Source organism: Dreissena polymorpha, chromosome 1, assembly GCF_020536995.1.
Source record: "Dreissena polymorpha isolate Duluth1 chromosome 1, UMN_Dpol_1.0, whole genome shotgun sequence".
In the NCBI taxonomy this organism is placed as follows: Eukaryota; Metazoa; Mollusca; class Bivalvia; order Myida; family Dreissenidae; genus Dreissena; species Dreissena polymorpha.
The window spans coordinates 48,569,629-48,581,807 of NC_068355.1; the positions used below are offsets into that span (position 1 = coordinate 48,569,629).

At 36.5% G+C, this 12,179-nt stretch overlaps 1 protein-coding gene across 2 annotated transcripts in view; it reads right to left on the reverse strand.

Moving 5' to 3' along the window:
* The window catches only part of LOC127879547 (SLIT-ROBO Rho GTPase-activating protein 1-like), a 73,225-nt gene that overhangs the window by 26,634 nt on the left and 34,412 nt on the right, over nucleotides 1-12,179 (reverse strand). For both annotated transcript variants that reach the window (XM_052426471.1, XM_052426479.1), the window contains exons 4-9: nucleotides 8,417-8,479; nucleotides 7,561-7,719; nucleotides 3,179-3,307; nucleotides 2,276-2,497; nucleotides 1,337-1,438; nucleotides 548-715 (exon numbers count right to left, since the gene is read on the reverse strand). In XM_052426471.1, coding sequence (XP_052282431.1) covers nucleotides 548-715; nucleotides 1,337-1,438; nucleotides 2,276-2,497; nucleotides 3,179-3,307; nucleotides 7,561-7,719; nucleotides 8,417-8,479 — 843 coding nt within the window. The remainder of the gene's footprint in view (nucleotides 1-547; nucleotides 716-1,336; nucleotides 1,439-2,275; nucleotides 2,498-3,178; nucleotides 3,308-7,560; nucleotides 7,720-8,416; nucleotides 8,480-12,179) is intronic.

A 12,179-nucleotide genomic window follows, 5' to 3' on the forward strand; every position in this document is an offset into this window, starting at 1 on the left:
GTACACAACTCACCTCCAGGTAATATCTCTCAGTCTCCCAGTACAAGCACTATGTACACAAATCACCTCCAGGTAATATCTCTCAGTCTCCCAGTATAAGCACTATGTACACAACTCACCCCCAGGTAATATCTCTCAGTCTCCCAGTAAAAGCACTATGTACACAACTCACCTCCAGGTAATATCTCTCAGTCTCCCAGTACAAGCACTATGTACACAACTCACCCCCAGGTAATATCTCTCAGTCTCCCAGTACAAGCACTATGTACACAACTCACCTCCAGGTAATATCTCTCAGTCTACCAGTACAAGCACTACGTACACAACTAACTCACCTCCAGGTAATATCTCTCAGTCTCCCAGTACAAGCACTATGTACACTACTCACCTCCAGGTAATATCTCTCAGTCTCCCAGTACAAGCACTATGTACACAACTCACCTCCAGGCAATATCTCTCAGTCTCCCAGTACAAGCACTATGTACACAACTCACCTCCATGTAATATCTCTCAGTCTCCCAGTATAAGCACTATGTACACAACTCACTTCCAGGTAATATCGCTCAGTCTCCAGTCGTTGGGCCTTTTTCTTGTCACTCTCGTGAGGAGACCGGGGCGGGGTGTTCTCCTCCATGAACAGACTGGTCACATCCACATCCTTACGATTGATCAGCTCTGTCAATGACTTCTCTGTTGCCTCCAGAGACTTCCACGTCTTAAAGTTAATATTGATAATCATGGGAACAGTTGGGAAAATAATAATATGGCCGTGCTCTGTGAAAAAGTGGTTTAATTCATGTAAGTAAAGTCTCGTCCCAGATTAGCCTGTGCAGTTTAAATATAAAGATGTGCCAATTAAATTGCTAGTTACATAAAGCAGCTTCATTTTTACTAACCAATACAGACCCATATAATATTTACCCATTAAAATATTCAATAATTAAATTTAGAGAAAAAGAAAAGACATCATCTGCGATGTGATGCGTATTATATTGGTTATGGACCCAAATGGCCAATTGTTAGAATTGTGGTTGGGGAAACTGCAGTCTGCACAGGCTTATCAGGGATGATACATTCCACCATAACTGGATGAACACTAAGAAGAGACTTCCTTTAAGCAAAAAATACCAAAAACGCAGAGAAAGTATTGTAGGTGATTGGTCTGTGGGGGACAGCATGGCATTATCTTGGACGACACCATAGACATGCATTAAACCCCTTTTTTCAATAGAGAGGCTCATTTGTATGTGCTGCTCAGGTTTGGGATAACATTTGAATTGTTAATTGGCAACAATGTTCTTTTTAACATGTAACAATAGTGAAGAACCATTTGTACCTCGTCGTTTTCTAGTTTGAGTTTTTCCAGTACACTCTGGGACGATTTGAAACTCTGGATGAGCTGGTCTTGAACCGGTCTTTGAGCACTGATCTGACGCATCTGAAAAATAGGCACGTAGGTAAGGATTGGATTGGGCCTCCTTTACTCTCATTATTTGCATAATAAACCCATTTAGAAATTACACCCAAATGGATATCGTGACAAGAGATGTGTTTGTCAGAAACACAATGCCCCCTAATGCGCCGCTTTGAATATTTTTTTAACCTTTGACCTTGAAGGATGACCTTGACCTTTCACCACTCAAAATGCGCAGCTCCATTAGATACACATGCATGCCAAATATCAAGTTGCTACATTCAATATTGCAAAAGTTATAAAGAAGGTCAAAGTTTGGGTTAAAGTTTTGGGACTTTTTTGTTACCTTTGACCTTGAAGGATGACCTTGACCTTTCACCACTAAAAATGAGCAGCTCCATGAGATACACATGCATGCCAAATATGAAGTTGATATCTTCAATATTGCAAAAGCTATGAAGAAGGTTAAAGTTTTGGTTCAAGTTTTGGAACACACACACACACAGACACATACAATGACAGACAGGCCAAAAACAATATACCCCCGATCTTTCGATCCGGGGGCATACAAACAAAGTTAATTAATCCTTCATTGAAATATAAACGTAATTTAGAGCCACATAGAACAGTCATTGAGGATGACTATACCCCACAATGGCTAATTTCAAGCAGGTCCAAAACTTGTGAATGAGCAAATTGTTTTATAAAAAAATCTCTACATTTTCTCATCCGCAATTTACATTGATCACTTAAATAGACAAAAATTGATTAATTGAATAAATTGCCCTCAAGTTCAAAGACACATAACTCTGGAAAAAAGTATGACTTATGAAAATAATGTCAGCAATGTAAAAAGTCTACCTCATCGCCTTTGTAGGGCTGAAATTCAAATTTCTTGGGCAGCATGAATGCCTGATTGTTGAGCTCAAGGAACCTCTGCTTGTCGTTCTGAGGGTCCATCTGTGATATGAGGTCATTGAGCAACTCTATGGAGCTTAAGTGGGAGTTGCGCATGTTACAGTGCGCAGTCTGGTATATCATCACTGTGCCGCTGATTGAGTTATGGTAGCCAAAATCCATGCACTATAAAAAAAACAATTGATGTTTGTCAAGATACGCTATGGCGTAAATGTCTTCCTAGGATTTAGTATGAGAAATAATTGAATGATCTCATATTTGTTAATAGCTTATGATGGCCTGTTTAACCGTTTACCACTTTAAGATACATATTGTTACGCATTTGTGGTCCCTTAGAAAGTTTGAATTTCATTAAAGACCTTTCTTACTAGATTCAAGTTTTAAAGCTTCATTTCCAATCCTTAGTTACTTATTAGCAGCAAACAGCATAAAACCTGAACAGACTGCGAGTTACTCGAAGGCTGTTCTGGTTTTATGCTGTTTTGCACATAGCCACTATCACTTTGATTCTAAGTGGGAAAGAGTTAAAGCAATTGCATCCTTTACTTGCTAGCACCATATTAGTTATGCTAGCTCACTCTTAAGATAGACAGAACTAGAACTGTTTTTGTTGAGTCTGAAATACCCCTCTATCCCCCCACATATGCCGCTTTGTAAGACAGCATACCAGGTCAGTTTTAAGATCCAGTTTCCAAACAATACAAGCTTCATAGCTATGAAGTTTTGCCTTAAAATGTTATAGGAGAGACATACTTTGAACATAATTTCAGCATAAATATTTACGAGGCAAATAACTGTAAAATTATGAAAGCATGAGTTATGGCTCTTGTGCAATTCAGTACTTACGTCCATGAGGTCTGAGACATCGTCAGAGAAGTACTTGTTGATGGCTGCGTTGGCTACCTCGATGTTCAGCAGGTACTCATTGCGCGCGTGCAGGGCCTTCAGTTTGTTTACAGAGTACTTCTCCTGTCGCTATGACAACAGAAGCATGTGTGTAATAGAAGCAGGTGTTGACATTGGATGGTGTTTAGAAATGAATGAGGTTCATAAAACATGTAGTTTGCATCATCAATGTTTAAAATATGTCTTTCATGTAGCAACAATGATAAGAACGTACAATAAGCGATGAGGAGAAGTAAGTAATGAGCAAAATAAGGAACAAACGAAGAATTCAAAATCAGAAATAGGACATTGCATTAACTTTTGCATAATCAATATGAACCATCCTCTGGGAAACCAGGCTGAGTGCATGTACATAAATTGCCCTCCAGGATTAGCTTTAGCAATTTGCACACGCTAATCTGGGACAACACTTTTGGCTTTTACAGAATCTTTTGTTTTAAGGGAGTCTCTATGGTAGTCCATGATTAGCTTGTGTACAGACAATTTAGCCATCATCATAAATATTGAAACATCTGTTATTTAATAATAGGGAAACCAATAAACTATAGATATTAAAATGTATTTCCACTGATAAATCACAAACGATAAGATACAACAGTTTTTTTTAGTGATGTTGGGACTGAAATTTAATTTAATTGTGATTAAACTGTCAAGTTGATGCCGATAAATTTAGTAAATCAGCACTATAATGTAATGAGTAATGATTTTGAAAATAGCAAATGATTGCCCTTCAAATATCCCAGACTAGTTATCCTTAAGCATGTCTCCTGATAATAATCAAGATTTCATTTTCCAATGATTTCCACAGAAAATCTGTCTTTTCTCTACTCCTGCACACTGATAAAAAAAAGGTTCTGCATATTTTTATTGGAACATATCTTAATTGTTATCGTACTGGAAAAAGGATGCTAAAATTCTCCTAAGTGTAACAAAATATTGAACAAACTGTAGTATATATGCCGGCAGTATAAAATGGACCCCATGGGAAACCATAAATTTGGAAAATATAGGAAAGATAAGTAAGTAGAATGAATTATATGTGTCTTGTTCTAAGAAAACTGGGCATAATGCATGTGCGTAAAGTGAAGTCCCAGATTAGCCTGTGCAGTCCACACAGTCTAATCAGGAACGACACTTTCCACTAATACAAGATTTTCGGTAAAAAGGGACTTCCTTTAAACGAAAAACACCATTTAAGCGGAAAGAGTCGTCCCTGATTAGCCTGTGCGTACTGCACAGGCTTATTTGGGACGACACTTTACACACTTGCATTTTGCTCAATTTTATCAAGACACATATGATCAACTTATATACATGTTATATGTACAGATACAACAACCGAACAACAATAACAACTGAATTTTAGGGAGGTGAGTGGTATCATGTCCTGCTGGGAAACACATGATCAAAAAAAGTCACTTACACAGTTTTTGACTTAGACAATAACACACGGCAGAGCTGGGCCGGACGTCTATAATCGGCCCGTTGCCGACATAACGGACCGAGGGCCTTTATGCGGCTAGGGCCGATTATAGACGTTCGGCCCAGCAAAGACGTGTGTTATCGTTTATATCACATATTTCATTCTTTTTTGGTCATTAACCAAAATTTATACATAACCAGTATTCCGTACTTTTATTTCATTCAATTGATTACGCACTTTATGACGTACTTCATGTGACGTAATTTCAATGACGAAACTACCTACATGTAAAATCTCTGGTTTTTAGAACAACGGACGTGGAGGTTTTTTTATTTAACAGTTAAATATTTTTTAAGCATCGAGTGATTTCAAAATGTATTTCGGATTTTGTGTTTGTCATCAGAGACGTGTTATCTACGTCTCTGTTGTCATGCATAATTAAAAGCATCGATAGAAATAAAAGTAATCGCTTCAACATTCGATCTCGTAAATCGTGTTTATGGGGACAGTGTTTAGCAATCGATGCAATCGTTTAAAAAAGTGTGATTTAAAATCAAAAAGATAAACGGATAGAATTACAGAAAAAGGAATTACAAATCTCTGTGTTATTTTGTTATTTTAAAAACAGATTAAGGTTGTCATCGAGGTATGTGTGTCTTTTTCTATAAATTTTGCTGTTTCAGTGTTTGATGAATCTTGTTAAAGCACAAATAGGCCTAGAGGCATCAATTTAATGTTCAGATGAGTTTCAGTTTAAATCGATATTTGTATTTTCCAAATCGTGTGCTACGTGTAATTATAATAATGTTCGATTCTTTCATTGAGTTGGAGCTTAATTTTATTGATCACCTTTGGCTAAGACTGAATATGGACGCCATTTTTTTCCGAAGCTCTAGTCGCGCGATTGCATTCTTTTCTGATATGAAAAATCGGCCCGGCGGGCTGATATAATTTATATTGGCCGCTAGATACGAATAACGGCCCGCTTGAGACGTCATTTTGTTACTATATATAGTAACGATATGTGATATAGTTTAAAAAAAATGATAATGCTACTCTCTAAAACACATTCTATGCAGTACCTGGTGTGATTTGGTAGGTTATGGAACTTTAAAATGGCCTACAATTTATATCAATTACTATTTGCAGACAGTTAAGTAAAAATTCTAAGAAAACACGATGAATAAGAGAGGGGAAACTACACAGTATGCATTTTTGATACACAAAGGACAATAACTCAAAAATGTCTGGCACAAATTGGCTGGTTGTAGAACTTTGTTGCCCTTGTATGTAAAAAAAAAAAGAGTCCAAACACTCGATTAAGAATCAATGAAAACTGTACGAGTTACAGAGCAGAACAGCACATGTTGCGTTTTTTTTTCATTCATCAATAGCAATCACTCTAAAGTGCCTAGAGCAAATTGGCTTGTCATGAAACTTAGATTCCATTTTATGTCAACAAACATTCCATTTTTTAAAATTTAAATTCCATAAAAACTGTTCATTAATAAAAGCAATGAAGAGCAATAACTCCAAAGTGCCTGGTGCAGATTGGCTTGTTATAAAAATTGGCCAACATTATATGCCAACTAACATTTCTAGACAGCTCAATAAAGATTTAATGAAAACTGTATCACTAAGAGAGCGGAAACAATGCATTTGCTGCCCTACCAATGGCCTACACATCTGCCAAGGGTGTGCCTATACTATGTCACAGGGGTCATATCCTGAAAACAAGCCGGAGGTCTGGAGGCAACCAGCGGGGTCAAGGGGCAGCTCCTTTGTCAGGGGAATAAATGGGGGCTAAGTCCCCCGGAAGAAAATTGATTTCAATCATTTTCAGACCCTTCTAGATTGCATTTCAAAGCAGTTTTAAATGCATTTTGTTATAGCAAAAGAAAGATTTTTCCAAGAATTTACCTATATTTTTCAACATATATTACATTAACCAAATATTTTGAAAAAAAAATCAATACAGGAAAAAATGAAAAAAAAAATTATCATTGAAAAGTACAACCTTAGCCCATAATATAAACAGCACTAAATAATACCACATAAATATATACAATAATAACGATTTCTATCTAAAAACTGATGCTGTTACAAAAAGACGTAATCAAAAATTATTCGTCAAGTGGCTAAATTTACCCCCCCCCACCCACCCGTTCATGCAAAGTAAGATTCATGGTTGTTTTTCTTTGTTCCAATGTCACAGTTTATCAAATTAATTGTTTATGTAAAGAAACAATAAAAATATAAAAAATAATTATGTTTATAAACTTCTAAACATAGGTTATGTGGTCAAAATTAACCTTAAAACTTTTTTTTCGTTGTTACTCCATGTTGATAAACGCATTGTTGATTGGAATTCACAGGATAAATACTAATAAATTTTATGATATCGATGCAGGAGTTGCCTTCTGTAAAACCGAAATTAACCAAGATTCACTCCTTACACACCCCCCCTCCCCCCCGAACAAAACTCCTCGAATTTTTATTGATCTCAAAAGTGACCCTGGTGCCTTGAAATCCGGATTTCCAGAATATTACAACCCCTGTATGTCAAGAGTCCAAAAGACAAACATTATTTAGCTATGAACATATATAAGACAATTTATTTTGTTCATATTTATCATTACTGAATTAACAATTATATTTCAGGTTTATGTCAAGTTAATTATATTATATAGTATCATTTCTTACCTTGCCTATGTTCAGTTAAATAACTTTCCGCACAATTCCTTTCCACCGGAGAAAACCCCCTACCCTGATCCATGGTTTATATTCTTCAATGTATTAAAATTAATGTAGCCATTCCCTTACCATCCATATACTCATTGCACCACGCCATTTCCACCCAAAAAGATTTTTAATAGTGATGTGAGTGTGGTCTGCTTACCTCATCCTCTTGTTTCTCAATCTTCTTGAACTTGCGGCTAGTGGAGAGGGACTTGCCGGAGAGCTGCTGCTCCACCTTGGCCTTCTGGGACTGCACCTTCTTCAGCGCCTCCTCTGCTGACTTGCTTTCCTGCTGGTACGAGTGGTACGTCTTCATCGCCTATCAACACACATGTCATTATTACTCTTCCAGTGCCTAGCAACAAATATGTCATAGTTACCTGTTGCTGCATAGCAATACATATGTCATAGTTACCCTTTCAGTGCCTAGCAACAAAAATGTTATGCGTTCATAATTATATATGTCATAGTTAGGAATTAATTCCCTATAGCAACAGACATATCATAATTACATATTTATCACCTTGTTACACATAATAGTTACGTGTGAATCTACTAGCAACAGATATGTCATCGGTAAGTCTTCATCAACTTGCAAAAAATACTTCATTGGTACAACTTTAGTCATCTTGCAATAAAATTCATATTATTATGTTTTTTGGCAACTTGCACACAGACATGTCATAGTTATCTTCTTGTCACCTCGCAACAAACATATAAAATATACATGTTGAAGTCTAGCAACCGACTTGTCACATTAACATCATCACCAAGCAAACAATATGTCATGATTGCACATGAATTCTTTCTTTATGATCAAGTAACTGGATATTTAAACTTTACTCATTATGTGACACAAGAAATCATACAAAATCTTTGAAACTTAATTTCTAAGAATAATGTTAATATTTTACTGCTGCAATCTATTGAAAACAAGTAATGTATAATTTTGATGCAATACACAAAACACCACATTTTTCCAAATTAAATAATTCCACTGGAGCATGCAAGGTTACCTTTTGAAGCTCATACAGGATCTTTAAAATGTCTTCATGGCTCGTGGACCCAATGTCTTTGCACTGAAAAATAAACATCAAGTAAGAGCAGCTTAGAACAATTTTATAGGTTAATGTGACTAGTTGAAATTATTTGTGTATATTAGCATAGAAGTAATAACAATGTTACTAAAATCACCAAACATGACTTTTTCAACCATTCTCATAATATTTACACAATTGTAATGAATTCTTAGACATAAACACAAACGTCAACAGGTTTGCAAGCAAAACGCTAAACAAAACAAGAGAAGTGTTGGTCAGAAACACAATGCCCCCTATTGCGCCGCTTTGAAGGCATATATTTGACCTTTGACCTTGAAGGATAACCTTGACCTTTCACCACTCACAATGTGCAGCTCCATGAGATACACATGCATGCAAAATATCAAGTTGCTATCTTCAATATTGCAAAAGTTATGGGCAATGTTAAAGTTTTCAGACGGACGGACAGACTGACTGACGGACTGCCCGACAGTTCAACTGCTATATGCCACCCTACCTGGGGCATAAAAACATCAGTAAAACTTTATATTTCTCAATGATGAAGTGATGTATTTCACAAGAGGCAGTAATGTGTATTTTGCAATTTTAATAAAACAAAAAGATAAAGCGCTTTAAGGAGCAAAATTTTCCAATGGATGGGAAAACAATGTTTTTATCAGTGAATTGGTAAAATGGGACAAATCAATGGCTAACGCTATGCCTGCACATCCATATTAGACCACATTGTACTGCCAGCTAAGAATCCAAACTTTTCTGAGAAATTTCACGGTTTCCTCAGACAAATCAATACGCATTGACATCTACATGTCTAGCTTCATCTTACCAAAGGATTTTCTTTGGTTTGTATGTTTTCTTGTGGGCTGATGGAGTATGTATAGTTAGATCCACAAAATTGTCAGAAGTCTGACTGAGAATAATTATTATAAGTAGCATTATACGAGATAAATATGTACTGCTTGCCTTCATGAATATTAATTAGTTGTTTTTAATACACTGGAAAATATTACATCCTCATGTCTAGTTGTATGAGAGAATTTATTCTAAAGGCATATAATTAATAAAAAGTATTTATCTCTTACCGCAGACACAAATCACATTAAATCAACACAGCTTCATGACAAAGCATTTCCGATGGCCTATTGGCAGATTCACCAACAGTTAATTGTAATTCCAGACAGGCACTTTTTATAATATGAACATCTTCATGAGATTCTTCTGCTCATGCATGTCGACATTAATTGGATTTGTATAGCTTTAATTAACATGGGGAGTGTTAAAAAGGTCATGGCGAGGACCCAGAAGAAATCTGTTAAAATCAGTTTAAATTTTCTCAAGTGCATTATTTTTTCCATGACAATTGGAAATGTGGTAACATCCTAATACCATTAAATAAAAGTAGTTTCCTAACAATCAAAATATATACAACTGATTTCACTAACATTTTTTATAAACTACTTATGTATTTAGATTTTCCTCACATGTACAGTACTACACAGAGATAACAAGAGACCCATGAGGGCCTGAATCGCTCTACTGCTATAAACACTGTGCAAGTTTGGAAAGAATAAGATGGAAACTGTGTTCTTAAGCGCGCAAACAAGGAGAATTATCTCAAATTCAAGGGGAGATTATTGTGTACTTATTTCTCCGATATTGCTCATATTCAATAGGGTTCAAGTCCTCATTGATATTAAGATACTGTGCAAATTTGGAAATAATTGGATGAAAACTGTGGAATTAATTGCGTAAACAAGCGAGATTTCAAAATTTTCTCACATTCAAGGGGAAGTCATTCTGGACTTATTGCTTTGATATTGGTCTTTTTAAACAAGGGCTGTTTGTAAAACATGCATGCCCCCCCATATGAGCTGTCTGTTGTAGTGGCAGCCATTGAGTGAATATGTTTTTGTCACTGTGACCTTGACCTTTGACCTAGTGACCTGAAAATCAATAGGGGTCATCTGCTAGTCATGATGAATGCACCTATGAAGTTTCATGATCCTAGGCGTAAGCATTCTTGAGTTATCATCCGGAAACAATTTTAGTGTTTTGTGTCACTGTGACCTTGACCTTTGACCTAGTGACCTGAAAATCAATAGGGGTCATCTGCCAGTCATTATCAATGTACCTATGAAGTTTCATGATCCTAGGCATGAGCATTCTTGAGTCATCATCCTGAAACCATTTTACTGTTTCGAGTCACTATGACCTTGACCTTTGACCTAGTGACCTGAAAATCCATTGGGGTCATCTGCCAGTCATGATCAATGTTCCTATGAAGTTTCATGATCCTAGGCTTAAGCATTCTTGAGTTATCATCCGGAAACGATTTTACTATTTCGAGTCACTGTGACCTTGACCTTTGACCTAGTGACCTGAAAATCAATAGGGGTCATCTGCCAGTTATGATAAATGTACCTATGAAGTTTCATGATCCTAGGTTAAGCATTCTTGAGTTATCATCTGGAAACCATTTTACTATTTCGAGTCACCATGACCTTGACCTTTGACCTAGTGACCTGAAAATCAATAGGGATCATCTGCCAGTCATAATCAATGTACCTATAAAGTTTCATGATCCTAGGCCTAAGCATTCTTGAGTTATCATCCGGAAACCATCTGGTGGACGGACAGACCGACCAACATGTGCAAAACAATATACCCCCTCTTTTTCGAAGGGGAGCATAAAAAGCGTTTGAGTCCTCATTGATACAAAGACACTGTGCAAGTTTGCCAAGAATTGGATGAAAATTATGGACTTTATCACATAAACAAGAGGGCCATGATGGCCCTGAATCGCTCACCTGACTAACCTTGCCACATCAACTTAAATTCTATCAGACCCGTATACAATCCCAAGCCAGATTTCATTAATAAATACATTCTGACAAAATTTCATTAAGACATGATGAAAACTGCGACCTCTTTCATCTACACAAGGTTTTACTAGCATTTGCCCGGTGACCTAATTTTTGACCCCAGATGACCCTTATACGAATCAAACGATTCAAAATCAGTTATTATCAGGATAAACATTCTGACCACATTTCATTAAGATCAGATGAAAACTATGACCTCGTTTGTCTACACAAGGTTTTTCTATTATTAGACCTAGTGACCTAGTTTTTGACCCCAGATGACCCAAATACAATTCCAACCCAGATTTCATCAAGATAAACATTCTGACCAAATTTCATAAAGATTGTATGAAAACTGTGACCTCTATTGTCTACACAAGGTTTTTCTATTATTTGACCTAGTGACCTAGTTTTTGACCCCAGATGAACCAAATACAATCCCAACCCAGATTTCATCAAGATAAACATTCTGACCAAATTTCATTAAGATTGGATGAAAGCTGTGACCTCTACTGTCTACACAAACAAATTGTTGACGGACACAAGCACGCACACACGCATGCACACACAACGGACGCCGGACATCACACGGTCACATAAGCTCACCATGTCACTTCGTGACAGGCGAGCTAAAAAACTGAATTTTCATTTTTTTCTCACATTCAAGGGGAGATAATTCTAGACTTATAACTCTGATATTGCTCATTTTCAATAGGGTTTGACTCATTATTCAGATAAAGACACTGTGCAAGTTGTGAAATGATTGGATGAAAACTGTGGACTTTATTGCGTAAACAAGCCTAATTTGACAATTTTCTCAAATTCAAGGGGAGATAATTCTATACTTTTTTCTCTGATGT